Source organism: Phoca vitulina, unplaced genomic scaffold (genome assembly GCF_004348235.1).
Source record: "Phoca vitulina isolate PV1807 unplaced genomic scaffold, GSC_HSeal_1.0 scaffold107, whole genome shotgun sequence".
Taxonomy (NCBI): Eukaryota; Metazoa; Chordata; class Mammalia; order Carnivora; family Phocidae; genus Phoca; species Phoca vitulina.
This window is the reverse complement of record NW_022589810.1, coordinates 527,575-546,855: the sequence shown is the minus strand read 5'-3', so window position 1 is coordinate 546,855 and position 19,281 is coordinate 527,575. Positions and strand designations below refer to the sequence as shown.

General features: G+C 40.6%; 1 protein-coding gene and 1 pseudogene across 7 annotated transcripts in view; one reads left to right on the top strand and one right to left on the bottom strand.

The window, feature by feature from the left end:
- Nucleotides 1-234: 234 nt before the first annotated feature.
- Nucleotides 235-19,281, bottom strand: part of CCNB3 (cyclin B3) — a 62,903-nt gene continuing 43,856 nt past the window's right edge. For all 7 annotated transcript variants that reach the window (XM_032397942.1, XM_032397948.1, XM_032397947.1 and 4 more), the window contains exons 8-12: nucleotides 9,495-9,632; nucleotides 5,496-5,651; nucleotides 4,532-4,681; nucleotides 676-806; nucleotides 235-453 (exon numbers count right to left, since the gene is read on the bottom strand). In XM_032397942.1, the coding sequence (XP_032253833.1) occupies nucleotides 375-453; nucleotides 676-806; nucleotides 4,532-4,681; nucleotides 5,496-5,651; nucleotides 9,495-9,632 (654 nt within the window). In that variant the 3' untranslated portion in view covers nucleotides 235-374. The remainder of the gene's footprint in view (nucleotides 454-675; nucleotides 807-4,531; nucleotides 4,682-5,495; nucleotides 5,652-9,494; nucleotides 9,633-19,281) is intronic.
- Nucleotides 13,175-14,059, top strand: LOC116627952 (annotated as a pseudogene).

Here is a 19,281-nt window from a genome sequence, read left to right as displayed (position 1 = left end):
ACCCTAATTCAATTCTTCTTCCCATGAAGAGAAAGTCTCCAACTCGAGAAGGAAACTGGATAACTTAGATCCTTGAGGCACAGGGAAAAACATCCCTGGGCTATGCATGGGGCTCCTGAACAATAAGAGGGGACGTGAGCCCTTTTAATGACAAACAATTTTTTATTAAATTTCTAATCAAATACTATAATAATTTCTTTTCTTTCATAAAAACTTAAAAATTTACAACACTATCAATTTGGGAAAAGACAAACAAAAGAGTAAAAACGAAACACAAGTGATCAAAAGACACATTCAAAGACAGAATAAGTAACAGCTTATTTTAATGCCTGCCTGGCCCTGGTGGCCGCTGCCAGTGTGCCGGCTCCTCAGCCTCAGACTTCGCAGTAGTTGAAAATCTCCTCTAGCTTCAACATGTCCAAGGGGGGGATTTTGGTGACTTCGAAGAAGACCCTGCAAAAGGAAGAGGGGTCTGCTCAGCGTAAAAATAAGCCAAAGCAAACAGGCTCCTTGGAATAAATGGGACATAGGACTCTTGGTTCCCTATATTGGTTTAACCCTCGAGCAGAAAGTAAGGTGAACAGTACTGAATCTTTCTTTTTCCTTGAGTGAGGCTAGTCTGTGCCTCCCCATGGCTGAGCACAAACCCATCCTCAACTGGAGCTCAGTACTTACTGGTGAGAATACTTGGAATGCACAGTCTTGAGCTTGTTGCAAGGACGCAATGTCAGCAGGGTGTTTAGCTGCTTGACCAAGGGGTGAAGATCAGAGGTCTTGTAGCCACTGTAATACTCCAGGGCAGGAGCCTGGAAGAAGCAACATGAACAGTGACTTTTACCACAGGAAGCGGACCCTTCCTCTATCTCTACCATCCCAAGTCCAGACTTTGTATACATGGTATAGGCAGAGGAGATAGTCAGACATTTCAAAAACTCATACAGCACAGACACTGACCAGTAAGTATAGAGTACTTCCTAGAAGACTAGGTTCCAGCTGCAAACTAATGGTATGACTATCCAGATGAAGGTATGTACCATATATCCACAGGTACCAGCTGGATATTAGCCCTGGTTGTAGGTATTCATGTAAGCTGAAATCCACTAAAGAATCTAAGGAACATGACTGATTTTGTAATTTACTCACGCTCAGGTCAAGAGCCAATGGCCAGGCAAACCTCAAAACAAACTTAAGATCCCAAGTCAACAGACAACAGGAATTTAAGGCAGTTCCTCTTCTCTGGCTCTAACAGCTATCATTCCACGCATTTATGTTCTCATTCAATTTTAAGGATGCCTATTATGTGGCAGAAGTAATACAGCACAGCATTTAAGAGCAAAGGTTCGAGAGGCAAAGGGCTTGGGTTCAAATTCTAGCTCCACCAACAGCATGGACTTGAGCCAGTTATTAATTTCTTGGTGCCCCAGATTCCCACTATGCCAAATGGGGATAATTACAGTAATTGCATCATAGGAGCAAATGAGTTAATACACACAATGCACAGTGGAACAGAGCCTAGCACAAAGTGAGTGCCCAAACAAGGCTAGCTAGGATTAATATTACCAACCCCTGTGTAGGCTGCTGTGAATACAAAGATGACTAAGGTCCCTGCCCCTAAGGAATGTGTAGTGGGGGAGACAGCCGTGCACACAGAGAATTACAGAATGTGTGGGAAGGTCTATGATGGAAGTGAGAATGGGACCCTGGAGAAACAGAGCAGCAGGACCCATGAACTTTGGCCAGGAGAGTCAGAGAAAGCTTTGTAAAGGAGGGCACGACTGCAGTGGGTGTTGAAAGTCAAGTGAGAGCTCCACAGGTAAAGAAGAGAAGGTTTATTCTATAAGGCAGTGGTTTTCTAAAAGTGTCTTAAATTACTTCCTCTGAACTCCTTTTTTTTCTTTTTTTCAAATATCTTACCTGGAAGCCTAAATATCTACCTGGGATTGGGAGGGAGAGCTAACAAGCCCACCAATTTGCATCCCTTTACCTTTTACAGGGCCCGGGAGACACTTCTACAGGAATCACAGGGCTCTACTGAATATTGTTTAGAAACCACTGCCACAGGTAAAGGGCAATCACTGGCATGCTGAGCAGGGGAGTAACACATTATATTGGGTGTGTCAAATAAGATTAATGGCTCCATTGTCACTGCACAGGTTCAGGCCCCAATGCTTCATCTTGACTATTATGAAAGCCTACTCACTGGTGTTCCCACTTTTATACTATCTCTCATTTAATTCACCTTCTCTACTGCTATACCAGTGCTGTTTCCAGAACACACAAAGAGGAGTAGGTCACTCCCCTGCCTCAAAACCTTCCAATGCCTTCATATAAAGTGGGTCTCTCCATTTGGCATCAAAGGTCTCTCACAATCTGACTACACCCTACCATTACGGTCTCATCTCTCACCACCCCCTATTAATATATACTCTGCTCTATCTATAGGAAGTGCCTTATTCTGCCCCAAATACCTCACACTCTTCTCATTGCCTTCACATCTGGTCAGTTATCATTCCCTCTACCTAGAATGTCTTCTCTCACAGGTTCCTACTCATCTTTCAAGACCCAACTCAAAAGTCACCTCCTCTGTGAAGCTTTTCTTATCTATAGAGGCGGTATACATAGCATAGAGGACTGTGGGGCCATACTACCTGAGTTCAGATCAGGGCTGACACTTCGCTGATACTCATTGGTGTAACCATGCCAACTGTTAAAATACAGAACCATTTCTATACTGGTCGGCAGGCAGTTTGCTGCCCTGAGTCCCTCAGTTGTCCCCCTCAGAACCTACAACATTTTCCCACGATCTGAAGATCAAAGCCTGGCACAACGTGGAGCCTCTCCAGGGCCACAGTTCCAAAGCTATGGCCACATCAGTTCTGATGATACAGTAGGTATAACAATTTGAACACTACTCCTAATCCCCAAAGACCAGCTCTGCCTCTCATTAGCAAAACATGGGAAGTTATTTCTTATCTGTAAAGTAGGGACGTTAGTACTGATCTTGTGAAAATTAAATGAGTTAATACACAAAGTGCTTAGATCACTGTCTAAGCACTAAATAAATGCTAGCCATTTTTTTCCTTTTCATCATCATCACTGCCATTTACTGAATGCTTTCTCTGTCCCAAGAAATTTCAGTATGACTTGTCCAAGTTCACACAACTGTTTAGAGCAGTCTTTCTTGGTACTGGTAGAGGTTTTCCCAACAGTAGTGGCTGCAGGACTTCTAGGTTGGAGGAGCTTAGGAATGAGTTTTATTTATACTGGGGAAGGAGGCTTTAGGGGACTTCCTCTTCAGAGAAGACCACTATACTATACCTCTGAATCCCCCATTATACACACAGACAGTTGCTTGCACAACTCTGGGTCTGTGCTTCTCAAATTATGTTCCAATGAGCTCTCTTAGGGGAGTGGGGGGCAACCTTGCTGGGGGGACTGCAAGGGGCAGGGGCAGAATGGGGTCAGGTAAGAAGGGGGCCCATCCTACCACCTGCTGCAACCAGAATTATTTCATATTAGTCTCTTTTACAATATTGGGTTTTCAAGTAAGCTTTCTTTGGAATAAAGAGTACTGTGACTAAGAAAAATAAAATAAAACAATTCAAAACCATTGCTGTAAAAACCCTTTAAGCAGCCAGGCTCCTAACACGTTGAGATGTCAAAGAATTTGTAACTATGGGTACATGGCAGTTTTATCACTGAGTTTCCCATGACCCTACTTTACACCTTCCTCCCAAATTTACCCTGTGTTTTCTTGCTTTTAATTGAAGTATAGGTAACATACAATACTACATTAGTTTCAGGTGTATGACATAGTGATTCAACATTCACATACATTACGAAATGCTCACCATGATAAGTGTAGTCACCATCTGTCACCATACAACGTCATTACAATGCTATTGACTATACTCCCTATGCTGTACTTTACGTCCCTGTGACTTATTTATTTTGTAACTGGAAATTTGTGCCTTTTAATCCCCTTCACCTATTTTGCCCTTCCCTCCACCCCCTCCCCTCACTAGTTTGTTCTCCATATTTATGAATCTGTTTCTATTTTGTTTTTTTTTATTTTTTTAGGATTTCATTTATTATTCTGAGAGAGTGAGAGAGAGAGAGAGAGCACAAGCTGGGGAAGCAGCAGATGGAGAAGCAGGCTCCCCACTGAGCAGGGAGCCCAATGCGGGGCTTGATCCCAGGCCCCTGGGATCATGACCTGAGCCAAAGGCAGATGCTTAACCAACTGAGCCACCCAGGTGCCCCCTGTTTTGTTTTTTTTAGATCCCACAGATAAGTGAAATAATACAGTATTTGTCTTTCTCTGACTTATTTCACTTAGTATAAGATCATATAGGTCCATCCATGTTGTCACAAATGTAAGATTTTATTCTTTTTTATGGCTAAGTAATATTTGTGTGTGTGTGTATGTGTATACACCACATCTTCTTTATTTATTCATCCATCAGTGGACACTTAGGTTGCTGATTCTGTGCTTCTAAATCTCTACCCCGTGCCCCCGGCAAGTGTTTACCCAGTGTCCGAGCTTCTTCATATAGAGGGCCAGGAGGAAGGAGCCAGCAGCTAGTTTGGAAGCCCTCTCCTGGACATAGTCGTATTCCTGCAGAGTCATCTCACAGATGAAGCGGGACAAAGTCAGCGTCTTCATGTTGGCACGGAGACACTAAGGGTAGCAAGAAGACTGGCTCAGCAATCAATTCAGAAAAGCAGCACCTAGCAGAAGACCCACTGTACCCGCTCTCTCCAGTTATCCCACTTCAGGCCTAAATGGCTCTCTGTCTGAACAATTTACCTCTCTTGCTACCATGATTCACACTAAGGACCCTACCCCCAAAAGCACAGAATCTTTCAGGCAGGGATTCTGAAATCGGCCAGTGGGATTTGCTACCTTTAGAGTTTTTAATCAAATTATCAAGTATCCTTGTGGTACCCTCCCCCACATCCCCTTTCTTTGCAAGTTATCCTTTGAAGAGCTGAAACTCTCTAACTATAACTTTGCCCCTGGCTCCACCCTAGAAATATTCCATGCTCCAAAAGAATTTCCTTTTTCTTGTTTGAATCTTTTTTAAAAATTATAACCTATAACACACACATAGAGGAAAGTACACAAGTGTACTTGTAGAATACAATAAATAATTATAAAGCGACCTCCCCTGTAACCAACAGTCAGATGATGGAAGAGAACTTTACCAGCATTTCCCCCCAACTTCCCACATGTCCCTTCCTGATCAAAGACTCTTCTTCCCCTCCCTTACACTGCCTTCACCTCAAAGCATAAAGGTACACCATGAAAATCTTCAATTCTGTTCCCCCCCCACACTTCATAAAGGTGGTCAGTCTAGGAGGGTGGACTGAAGAAGAAATTCCCCTGTCCCCTGTTGCCCCTTTCCCTTTTCCTACCATTCAAGCAGCTACTCTGGGTATGGAGGGGACTAACCCAGTAGTGGGAGAATGAGGATGTGCCTCCTCCCTCTTACCCTAGCATATCTGCGTAGGAAATGATAGGCGATGGGAATGTTGATATCAAATTTGAGAGTTTGCAGGATGCTGATTTCCATGGTGAGCATCTCATCTCGCTGATAAATATCATCACAGATGTATAGGAAGTCATCCACACAAGGTGGGCAGGACTCCTATGGGTGGAGAGGAGAGATAGTCACAAACAGGCAAAGAGAGCCCACTCCTCTCTGCTTTGAGATAAAAGGCAGTGGGGGAGAGAAGTGAAAGATAGGAGGCAATAACATTTCCCAGCATAAACCTTCAAGGTCGCTCTGAGAGCAACCTTCTGGTTGATTTGAGTGGCCCATGTGAAAAACAAAATCAGAGACACAGGAGACATCTGCCCCAAAACTGCACCACTGGAGAGAGAATCGGGCCTTGTGGGGTAGATTCTTACACTATTCAGAGTGGCATAATATGGCACAGGAACCAGTAGCAATGATCTCTCTTTTATTTTTTTATTTTTTTTTAAAGATTTTATTTATTTATTTGAGAGAGAATGAGAGAGAGCACATGAGAGGGGGGAGGGTCAGAGGGAGAAGCAGACTCCCTGCCGAGCAGGGAGCCCGATGCGGGACTCGATCCAGGGACTCCAGGATCATGACCTGAGCCGAAGGCAGTCGCTTAACCAACTGAGCCACCCAGGCGCCCTCTCTTTTATTTTTTTAAATATTTAATTTATTTATTTGAGAGAGAGAGAGCACAAGCAGGGGGAGTAGTAGAGGGAGAGGGAGAAGCAGACTCCCTGCTGAGCAGGGAGCCCGACGCAGGACTCGATCCCAAAACCTTAGGATCATGACCTGAGCCGAAGGCAGATGCTTAACCGACTGAGCCACCCAGGCGCCCAATGATCTCTCTTTTAATGAGTGAAAGCCTGGAATGAGAAATCTAAGACCTGCTCTGGGGGAAGGGAGGAAAGAAGACCACAGAAAGTGGAGCTAGAGATGGAAAATAAGCCGGCACGTTGTTTCCCAGTCTAAGAAATGAACAAGGATGTTTGGGAAGGGGCTCTACTGGGGTAGCAGGCAGTGAGAGACAGGCAGACCAGCACAGAGAGAGCCTAAGCAGAGACTGAGGACTGCAGAGAGTGGGAGGATATGCTCAGGGGCTAGACAGGGGAGATCCAGACCCAGCCAAGGGTGAGAAGGACCCCTAACCGGGAAGCACCTTAACATGTCCTGTCATGTGCAGGGTGAACCTTGGTTTTGGGGAGAGGACTAGAAAGCAGGAAGACCCCGAATCTTTTATCCAGCTGCATCTAACTGCCCACCCCAGCGTTCTTCCCACACCTTTCTCTGTCTTTCTATTTTGAGATCTCAGACTAGACTAACCCTCTATTTTGCAGACAAGGAAATTGAGGCACATAAAGAGGAAGCAAATTACTCAAGTTCACACAGCAACCTAGCAGCAATACCAGGCCAAGAAACTCTCCCTTCCTTTGCCCTGCTCACCAGTGGTTCCTTCCTTTCTTCTCTCCTCAGACCATCTCCACACCTCCCTTTGCAAAAGTCTTTCTGTACTTCTCAATCCTGTGAGGGAAAGACACCCCTTCTCCAAAAAACATAGTGGGGGCCCTTCATCCTGATAACCAGAACAGGGTTCTGGTACTCTTGATTCCCAGATTTGCTAAGAAGTGCCTCTTTGTACTCTGCTCTTCATTCTGCTGTTGGTCAGGGACCCCCAACTTCTTTTTAACCCTCTTGAGGCTGAGGCATGGATGACTTAGTACCTTAGTACTTAGTACCTTGTGCTAAGCCACAAGGATAGCCCTAGGTAGGAGGAGGAAAGAGGAGGGAGAGGAGGGAGGCGCAGAGGGAAGGAGAGCAAAGAATGAACCAGGGAGTGCCTGATCAGGGAAGGAAATGAGCCAGAGAGGGAAGCAGCAAAGGAGGGGAGCAAGGGAGAGAGTAAGAGAAGAGAAAGGGAGAAAGGGAAGGAGGAGGCCAAAGAGGAAGGAAGGGACAGAGGGAGGAGGGAGGAAGTGAGTCAGGGAAGGTATGTAGGAGGGAGAGAGCCAGGGAGAGAGAGAGAGAAAGAGAGAGAGGGAAAGAGGATAGAAATGAGCAAGTGATAGTGGGTGGGAGGAAATGAACACTGGAGAGGAAAGGCAGTAATCAAGAGGGGGAGCTTGGAGGGAGCAGACTGTGAGGGGGAGCAAGCGAACCAGGGAGCAAGTGAGTAGGGAAGGAAGTGAACCTGAGAGGGAAATAGTGAGGAAAGGAGCCAGGGTGGGAGGGGGAAGAGAGAGAAGCAGCAAGGGAAAAAGGAGATGAGAGAAGGAAGGTGGGAAGTGGCTAGAATTAGAGGGAGTCATAGTGCCAGGGTGCCAGAGAGCAAGAGTGGGTGGTAGAGAGGGAAGGAGCACATGAAGAAGGGAGAGAAGGAATGAACAGAAAAGGGAGGAGAGAGGGGATGGAAGAGGGAGGGAGTGCAGCATGAAAGGAATGAGGTGGGGAGTGAGGAGAGATGGGACAGAGGGAAGAGAGCAAAGGAAGGGAAAAGAGAGGGAAGAAAGGAGTAAGGGAGGGAGGGAAGCTGGGAGGGAAGAGGATGGAATGCGACAGAGTGAGGGAGCGCGATGGGAGGGAGAAGGTGGCAGGAAAGGAGACACAGAAGGAGGGATGGATAGAATAAGGGTGGGAGAAGGGGAGAAAGGGAACCAGGGAGGGAGGGAGGGAAAGAGAGATACAGGGAGGAAACCCAGTTTGTAGTGTATGAGCACACCAGGCAAGGATGGAAGAATGAAGGGAGGGATGAGGGAGGGATTGAGGGAAGGCTGGTAAAAGGAAGGGAGTTAGGGAGCAAGGGTGGAAGTGAAGCAAGAAGGGAAGTGAAGCAAGAGCTGCAAGAAAGTGAGGCAAGTAAGAAGCAAAAGAGGGAGGACTGGAATGAGGAAGGGAGGTAAGGATCTAGGGAGGGAGGGAGGGAGTCAGGAGGGAGGGAGGCAAGAAGCAAGTTAAGGATAAAGCTGTGGAAGGAGCAAGTGAGGGAGCACAGAAACAAACCCACAGTTCTAAAGCTCTTTGAATTCAGTAAAAGTTGCTACCTCTCTGCTTCTAAACCCTAAGGTTTCACACAAGTAGCCTATCATGGAAAAATCACAGTTGAACAAGATCATTTAGCATCTGAGGAAGAGAAAAGAATCAGAGAAATTAGATGGCTTCTGGTTAGGAAAGAAAGGCCAGCAGGGCGCCTGGGTGGCTCAGTCAGTTAAGCGTCCAGCTCTTGATTTCAGCTCAGGTCATGATCTCAGGGTCCGGGGATCGAGCCCCGCTCAGCGGGGACACTGCTTCAGGATTCTTGCTCTCCCTCCCTCCATGCTCTCTCTCTAAGGTGAATGGATAATTTCTTCAAAAAAAGAAAAGAAAAGCCAGCAACTTGCTTTTATAATGCTACTTCAAAAATAACTATTTCACCTGGACTCACTACCATCTGTACCAGGCCATGTTTTCTTAAATGTCTCCAGCACCCAGGTTTGGAATTGCTTTCTTATCTATGCAGTTCAAGACTCCACTAGGTGGAGAGGAAGTTGGTGGAAGAAGAAAAGAGTGCAGGGGTGGGTGGAGAATTATGGATCAGAAGGAAGACTCACAAAGAACAATGTATTTAACTAGGCATATGCCCACATACACATATCCTCAAAGAAGAAATGAAAGAACCCTATGGATGCCAGGAAACAAATATACCACCACTGCCACCCAACACCAGTGTTCCTGCTAGAAAAGACCGACCAAAAAAAGGTAGGAAATACTATTTGTGTGTGTATGTATGTAATTATACATGCACACACACACACACACACAGGTGCACATACATGCAAATGTAAGTGCATGTATATGTGCGTGGGTATATACGTGTAGATGATACATACACACATATACATACATATATGCACATATAGGCATACAAATACATATATATCAGACTTGGGTAGAAACTTGATTAATTTTCTCCAGGCTCTCTGAACTCAGGCTCACCTCAAATTTTGCTGCAATCAGAAATGCAGTGGAACCAAGGAGTTGTAGCTTGTCCCTCTTGCATACTACCTCCATAAGGTAGTGATCCACCAGTTTCACTGCCAAGTACAGGGTCTCGTGACTCATCTCAAAGGTCATCTGGAGGAATACACAAACACGAATGTGTCATATTTTCCCACCCCAAGGCCACATCCAGTAGATCTAACTACATGGTCTGTGGCACTGAAGACAGTGGAACTACCAGACCTGGCCCACCGAGACTCAGCCAGCTATGAATGTGGGAACTGCTTCAGCTAGGTGCCTAGATCTAGATCTCCTGTGCCTTTGAGGACCCTGGCGTTATCCATCCCTCCATATTTAGGTAGATGACCAGTCTTATAAATCAGAGAGAGATGAGGCGCCTGGGTGGCTCAGTCGGTTGGGCATCTGCTTTCAGCTCAGGTCATGATCCCAGCATCCTGGGATCGAGCCCCGTGTTGGGCTCCTTGCTCAGCGGGGAGCCTGCTTCTGCCTCTCTCCTGTTCGTGCACTCTCTCTCTCTCTCTCTCTCACATAAATAAAATCTTTAAAAAAAGTCAGAGAGAGATGCTCTGCCTTCTCTATGAGCACCTTGAGTGAACACACCCTCTCCCCTTGATCTCCAGTACTTAGATTCTTGCTTTCCCCATTTGCTACTACATTATACAGTGAACTCCCCCAAAGAGATCATGTTCCTTTACCTCTAAAATACAGAGACCCGTTTATTAGTACATTCATTCATTAGTGTCTCTTCCCAATTAGATATGCCATTAGAATATATGGATTAGGAGAAAGTACCAATAGCACCATTTGGAAGTGAGCTGAGGGACTAGAGAAGACAGAATGAGATTAAAGCATTAGTAGTATAATCCTCTTTCCCTTTTTTTTGTCTTATCTATCTTTGCCTTGCCTTCACCAACTCCAAGAAACCACCTCCTATAACTCTAGACCCAGTGTTAGTTCTGGCCCATATGGCATCTTTGTGCAAATTAGGAAAAAAAAAAAAAAGTGATGTCTTCGGGTGAATGCAGCCCTGCAGGCACACATCTTATCAAATAAACAATACCTTTATATGAATTAGCAAAAGGTACCCCTGCCTCAAGGCAGAGCAGCTCCACAGCCAGAATGTACAGCTTGACAAACGGTATGAGCTGGATTCCATCGCCCACTTTTGTCTTGCCTAGGAACCTTGTGTAGGCACAATCTGCACTACACACAGGCATCCTACCCAAACCTCAGTGATGCTTGTTCCTCTCTACCCCTTAAGTTCTTAGATTCAAGAACAATAAAATCTACACTAATCCAACACTTCAACCAATGCAGGAATCTTCTCTTTAATGTCTCCACCAAACAATTGTTCAGTTCCTGCTATAGAACTCCAAATACAGCCTGATCTCTCTTTGAAGGGTTTTAATGGAAAATTTTTCCTTATACTGAGTAGAAATCGCCTTCCTGGTAAAATTCGCTTACTTCATTGGGCCTCCTTTTATGTAGGCTCCTCTTATTCACCGAAGCCTAGATGTCCAAAAAGTAGGCCAATAAGAAGCACTGGAGAAATGGATGATTATCAGAAAATGGTTGAGGGCGCCTGGGTGGCTCAGTTGGTTAAGCGACTGCCTTCGGCTCAGGTCATGATCCTGGAGTCCCGGGATTGAGTCCCGCATCGGGCTCCCTGCTCGGCGGAGAGTCTGCTTCTCCCTCTGACCCTCCCCCATCCCATGCTCTCTCTCTCATTCTCTCTCTCTCAAATAAATAAATAAAATCTTAAAAAAAAAAAGAAAATGGTTGAATACATCAGTCAGCAATAGATGCATTAAATTTTTAAATAACAGAAATACCAAGAAGCTGTTCTTACTGTTCCTGGGATATGGGCTTGGATTTTCTCAGCAATCCATCCTTATCGGTTTCCTATTGCAATGTAATAAATTACCACACACTTAGTGGCTTAAAACAACACAAATTCATTATCACAGATCTCGAAGTCAAAAGTGCAAAATGGGACTCACTGGGCTAAAAAAAATCAAGGTGTTAACAGGGCTGTGTTTCTTTCTAGAGGTTCTAGCAGAAAACCCTTCTAACTTCTACAAGCTGCCCACATTCCTTGGTTTGTGGTCCCTTCCATCCTCAAGGCCAGCAATGGCCAGCAGAGTCTTTCTCACACTGCATTACTCTGTGCCTCCCTCTTCCACATTTAAGAACTCTTGTGATTACACTGGGTCCACTTGGATAATCCAGGATAGTCACTGTATCTTAAATTTGGCTGACTGCAATCTTAATTCCATATTCTATTTTAATTTCCCTTTGCCATGTAAAGTAACTTATTCATAGATTCTGGGAATTAGGATGTGAACATTTTATTCTGCCTACCACATTTTCCAGAGGAATGTCATAAGAAAGAGATGGAGAGAGTTCATGCAGATGAAAGACTACCACCGTAAGTATCAAGAAATCGAGGTCAAATAATTAGCAAAAAAGAGACAGTAAGAATGGAAAGTAGCAGTTCTCTGAGGATGACACCTCTGTGAGTAAATGACAAAACCAATGCTTGCATAGCTTCTTTCCAGTACATCTCATAGGCACTTGGCCACCCATGTAACATGTTGTTAAGAAATGCTTAACATCTAACATGTGGGTAATATCTGAATGAATGGCTGAAATTCGGAGTCAATAAATATTTGAATTAGCAGCAGGGTCAGTGATAGCAATCTTCTTTCTTTGAATGTAAGACAGTACTCTTCTAACATAATTCTACCACTCGGGACTACACAGAGCAAGTCTAATTGTTCTTGTGACAGCCCTTCAGCTACTGAAGACATTTACCATGTCTCCTATAAATTTCCATTCTAGACCAAATAACTTGACTTCCTGTAACTATTCTTCACATGATACAGTCTTCTGTCCCCTCAGCATCAGGCTTCACATAAGGAGCCTGACTTTGTGCCAGTTAGAGAAAAGTGGCAGGGCTCTAGATAATTCAAGCAGCTACAACACCCTTCTAATTCGATTATGCTCCTTAACTGGGGATGGGTAAGAAGGAACAAAAGGGAAGTAATAAATAAATAAATAACTATAGAAATTATAAAGAATACTCTTAGTCTCAAAGGAAGAAACAAATTTGACAAAATTTATCTCAAATTCCAAAACTCAAAGACCATCTTCTGCAAAGATGAATAAATGGAGAAAATAACCCGTTTACAGGAAAAATAACAAGTAATTTTTCAAGGAGAAATGTTCTGAGAAACCAGAGCAAGTGTCTACTTATGAAAGCTTTTCACTTCAAAGAACTGAAATAAACTTAAAAAGTATACTCTCCACAAGATCTGAGAGAACACTGAATCTATGAAAAGAGAACACTCTGAGATCCAAAAAGACTGGTTTCTGATGAAAAAGCAATTACTTAATTAAAAAATGTAATAGGGGAAGTGAATAGTACATTCAGTTATGACAAAAATCAAATCAATATTTCAAAGGCTGCTTTAAGAAATTCTCCCAGAACTGAGAGGTAAGAGAGAGTTGAAGATAATGAATGAAAACCTGAGACACAAGAACAAATTCTGGAGATACACACACACACACACACACACACACACACTCAGAATGAGATAAGAGGCCAAAGAGAGATAATGATAAAAATTTCTCTGAGCCAGTCTCTCCTCCAGCCATCCAAGATGCTGAAAAGAAAGAAGGCTAAGGGGAAGAAGGTGGCCCCTTGGCAGGAAGCCAAGGTGGTGGTCAATCCCCCGTTTTAGAAAAGGTCCAAGAATTCTGGCATTGGACAGGACATCCAGCCCAAAAGGGACCTCACCCACTTTGTCAAATGGCCCTGCTACATCAGGCTGCAGCGGCAAAGGGCTATTCACTATAAATATCTAAAAGTCCCTCCTATGATTAACCAGTTCACCCAGGCCTTGGACCACCAAAGAGCTACTCAACTGCTTAAGCTGGCCCACTAATACAGACCAGAGACCAAGCAAGAGAAGAAGCAGAGATTGTTGGCCCAGACTGAGAAGAAAGCTGCTGGCAAAGAGGATGTCCCCACTAAGAAGTTGCCTGTCCTTCCAGCTGGGGTTAATACTGTCACCACCCTGGTGGAAAACAGGAAGCCTCAGCTGGTAGTGATTACACATGATGTGGATCCCATTGAGCTGGTTGTCTTCATGCCTACCCTGTGTCATAAGATGGGGGTTCCCTACTGCATTATCAAGGGGAAGGCCAGGCTGAGGTGTCTGGTCCACAGGAAGACCTGCACCACTGTCGCCTTCATACAGGCTAACTCAGAAGACAAAGAAGCTCTGGCTAAGCTGGTGGAAGCTATTAGGACCAATTACAATGACGGGTATGATGAGATCCACCGTCGCTGGAGAGGCAAAGTCCTGGGTCTAAAGTTGGTGGTTCACATTGCCAAGCTGGAAAAGGCAAAGGCTAAAGAACTGGGACCAAACTGGGCTAAGGGTATGCTGTTGAATTTTCTGAACATAAAAGTAATAAAAATTATCTTTCAAAAAAAATTTTCTCTGAGCCAAAGAAAGATTGAATCTTCAGACTAAAAGAACTCACAATATACTGGACAAAATTAAGGAAAACATATCTACATCTAGAAATGTCAAAAATAATTATTTGTAGGGAAGGTAATGTATTAAACAATAATAATATGGATCTAAAAGTCTCAGTTATCTTGACTAAAAATAGAAGCAGAAATAAACTAAAAGTGTGCAAATTATCTCATCATACTCCAGAGGCAATTAATAGATAAGGTTCACTAGAGAGGCTGATTAAATAATGGGCTATATCCATATAATAGAATATTATGCAACACTTTAAAAGAATAAGGTAGATCTATAATTATATGGAAAGATTACTAAGACATTCTTAAAAGAGCAAGATGCAGAGCAATGTGTACAGCATGACCTATTCATAACAAAAATATCATAAAACCCACACTCATTAAAAAGCTGCATTTTTATGTGTATATATGCCTATATGTGTGTACATTCATGCATTACTCATAAAATTTAAGATTTTTTAAAATTTTATTTTATTTTGTTATGTTAGTCACCATACAATACATCATTAGTTTTTGATGTGGTGATCCATGATTCATTGTTTTCGTATAACACCCACTGCTCCATGCGGTATGTGCCCTCCTTAATACCCATCACCAGGCTAACCCATCCCTCACCCCCCTCCCCTCTAAAACCCTCGGTGTGTTTCTCGGATTTTTAAAGAAAAGATAGTCAAAACTTAATAAAAGTGATAACATACACATAAAAGGATCTGGAAAGATACACACTAAATTATTTATAGTTGTTATCTCTGAGGAATAAGTAGAAAACGGTTGATTTTATTCATATACATATACACAAATATATATGAATACATACACACCTTATAAATATATATTAATTGATAGTTTAAAAAATTGTATGGGGCAGAGGATTTAAGGTGAAATGGAGGGGGTGAAGAAATGCCAGGAGAAATAAACTAAACAATGATTGTGGATGGTTACCACACTGCTCTTAGACTTTGATAAGTAAAGCAGAAAAATAAATTAGCATATAAATTATATAATTATTAAATCAAAATTAATTGATATAATGATCTTTGTATTCTAGAGAATACCTGTTTTCTACAAACATCAGTGAATCATTTATAAAAACCCATTATATCTGAAGCCATGAAGAAAATCTCATTAACTTAAGAAAAACAGAAATTATCATTCAGGTCACATTCTCAACACACAGTACAATAAATCTAGAAATTGGCAATAAAAGAATAAACCAAACAAACTAAAGAAAAGAAAAGCATTTGAAAAAAATGGTAAGCACTATTCTTAAAGAAAAAACACCTAGGTCAATAAGGAAATAAAAATTGCAATCACAGATTACTGAGAAAAAAACAAGACAGCTACACTATCTTTCAAAATTAATGGGATGTAATCAGAACTGTTACTTAGAAGAAAATGTATACCTTTAAAGCTTTTATTCTGAAGTCAGAAATAATTAAAATAGACTAAGCACGCATTTTAAGAAGCTAAGGAAGACAACAGAATAAACCTTAATAAACTAAGAGTAAATTAACAAATATTAAAGCAGATGTCAATAATTTTTTTAAAAAAGAAAAGCTATATAAATATATCCATGAACTGGTTCTTTGACCAGAAAACTGAATGAAACTCTTGCAAGGAACACTGAAGACAGCATGCACATGTATGCAAACACATGAAAGCAAGCTAACACATCACACACATTTTAAATGAAAAAATAAATAATTACAAAGAATTATAAAAGAATACCATGTATAGTCTACGACAGTAACTGTGAAAAACCAACAAAATGAATGAATTTTAAATACGATATAAACCACAAAAATGACTCAAGAAGAATAATAAATCCTTAGTAGGCCAATAATCATCAATGTTATTAGAGTTATCAAAGAATGACACACATAAATGGCACCATGCATCAATAAGTTCATGGGCCAGTTCACCAAGGAAAATAATTCCTGTGTTAAACTTAGTACTATAGGAAAATTCTTCTAGGTATGTTAGGCTAGAACAGTCCTAGTACCACAACTTAATAAAGACAGCACCAAAAACTTACAAAGGAATCTTATTTGTGAATATAGAAGCAAAAATTCTAAATAAAGTATAAGCAATCAAATCCAACAGTAAATTAAATAAACCATGACTAAAGTTCAGCAACGTAGATGAATACAAAGTAAGTACAGAGTATGGTGACTAACATAGCATAATAAAATAAAAAAAAATAAGTACAGAAAAATATTAATTGCTTTCTCAATATATGAATAAATTTAAGAATTAAAGAAAAAAGGATAATATTCGTAACATTAAAAAAATTCCTCAATACCCAAGAAAAACCTTTCAAGTCAGCGAGCCCAATATGAAGAGAATCTTTTAAAACTTAAAATTACAAAAGAAGATCTGTAAATTCTCCCCGAATTAATCCCAACAGGTTATTTTTGAAAAGTTGACAAAACTATTCTACCGCTCACCTGGAAGAATTACTGTGTGAGAACCATGAATATTTTGTAAAATAAGTAAAGAGGCAATAAATGTGTTACAAACCATAATAATAAAAACAGCATACTACTAATATTAGAATAGACAAATGTACTAAGGAATAGAATTGGAAAGACCATAAACAAACCCAAGTATATGTGATTAAAGATTAAGAGGGACAAACTTCCAGTTATAAAACAAGTAAGTCACACAGGTGAGAAGTAGAGCATAGGGAATACAGTCAATAATATTGTAATAATGCTGTATGGCAACAGATGGTAACTACACATTGTGGTGAGCATGGAGTAATGTACAGAATTGTTGAATCACTATGTTGCACATCTGAAACTAATATAACACTGTATGCCATCTATACTTCAATTATAAAAAAATATGTCAATTCAAACCAGTGGATAATGAAAACCAATAAATGGTATTAGAATAACTGGATAATCATTGGGGTAAGGTGTATAGGTGCTGACACCAAAATCAAAATAAATTCCAGACAAAGATTTAAAAATGTGAACATGAAACTATAAATGTTCTAGAAAAAATTCAGAGAAATATTTAAATTATGACTGGATAAGACTTTTCTAACCAAGAAACAGATCTTAAAACCATAAAGAAAAAAACTGATGGACCTAACTACTTAAAATGCCAATGCTACTGTACATCAACTTAAAAAAACATATTAAAATTTTTCATTTATCAGATGGCAAAAAATATAACATTCTATTTTGCTAAGATTATGAGAAAATCACTTTTCTTCAGTATAAATACAATGGGCATGATATTTCAGAATAGTGCCTATATGTACAAAAATTCTAAATGTGCATTGCTTTGATCTAATACTTCTATTCCTAGTAATTTAATACAGAAAAACAACAGTACAGTCATGAACAATGGAAGCATATGCATGTTCCCTATAGGGTTATTTCTAAGAGCAAAATTTAGAAATAACCTAAATGTCCATTAATAGGGGGTTGGATACATAATGACAGTTGAACAGAATACTATGTAGTCAACATAAATGATATAGAAATATACCAATTTATCTGGAAAGATGTCACAATTACATGAACATTGTTACAAAAGAAAAAAAGCAAGTCACAAAACACTATAAAGAAGATATAACTAATCTCCAATGTGTATGTTCACACATTTTCAAAATACACAAAGCAAACAATGACAAGACTGAAAAAATATATAAATTCACAATTATAATTGAAAATTTCAGTACTCTTCTCAACAACAGAATTAGTACACAGAAAAACAGCAAGGATAATGAAGAAATTAACAACATTAACCAACTGGATCCAACGGACATTTATCAAACACTCCATCTAACAGCAACAGAATACACATTTTCTCGAGTGCACTTGGAACATTCAACAAGACAGACCACATCTGGGTATTAACCCTTTAAATTTTTAAAGATTTAAAACAATACATAGTGTTTTCTTTGACCACAATGGAATTAAACTAGAAACTGATAACAGAAAAATAACAGCAAAAACTCCAAACACTTGGATATCAAATGACAAACTTCTAAATAGTCCAAGGATCAAAGAGGATGTCTCCCAAAATTTGTGGCATGCAGCTAAAGCAGTGCTTAGGGAGAAATGTATAGCATTAAATGCTTCTATTAAAAAAGAAGAAAGGTCTTAAATCAATAACCTGAGCTTCCACCTTAAGAAACTAGAAAAAGAAGAGCAAATTAAACCCAAAGCAAAAGGAAACTATAAAAATTGGAGCAGATATCAATAAAAACTGAAAAGAGAAAAACAGTAAGAAAATGAATGAAATGAAAACCTGGTTCTTTGAGAAGATCAATAAAATTGATAAACTTCTAGCAAGATTGATAAACAAAAAGAAGACACAAATTACCAAATATCAGGAATGAAAGAGTGAATAATAAGGGAATACAGGAACAACTCTATGCATATAAATTAGACTTAGATGAAATGGACCAATTCCTTGAAAACCACAAACCACAAACCAAGTCACCTGAAACAAAACAGGTAACTTGAATAATCTTATAACCATTAAAGAAATTATATTCTTAGTTAAAATCCTTCTGGAAAAAGAAAAAAAACTTCAGGCACAAATAACTTCACTTGTGAATTCTACAGAACATTTAAAGAATAAGTAACATTAATTCTACACATCTCTTCTAGAAAAGAGAAGAGGGAGGGCGGCTGGGTGGCTCAGTTGGTTAAGCCACTGCCTTCGGCTCAGGTCATGATCCTGGAGTCCTGGGATCGAGTCCCGCATCGGGCTCCCTGCTCAGCGGGGAGCCTGCTTCTCCCTCTGACCCTCCCCCCTCTCATGCTCTCTCTCTCTCTATCTCATTCTCTCTCTCAAATAAATAAATAAAATCTTTAAAAAAAAAAAAAAAACAAAAGAAAAGAGAAGAGGGAGATACTCTCAAATTATTTTATAAAGTCAGTATCATCCTCATACCAAAACCAAAGACAGTACAAAAATACAAAAAGAATACTACAGAGAAACGCCCATCATAAACACAGATACAAAAATCCTCAACAAAATATCAGCAAATAAAATCCAGCAATATTTAAAAAGAATAATGCACCAGGACCAAGTGGGATTTATCCCAGGAATGAGGCTGCTTCAGTATTTGAAAATCAATCAACATAATCTACCATATAGTCTAAAACAAATAAAATTGTATAAACAGATGCAGATGGAAAAAGCATTTTACAAAATTCAACATCATTCATGAGAAACATA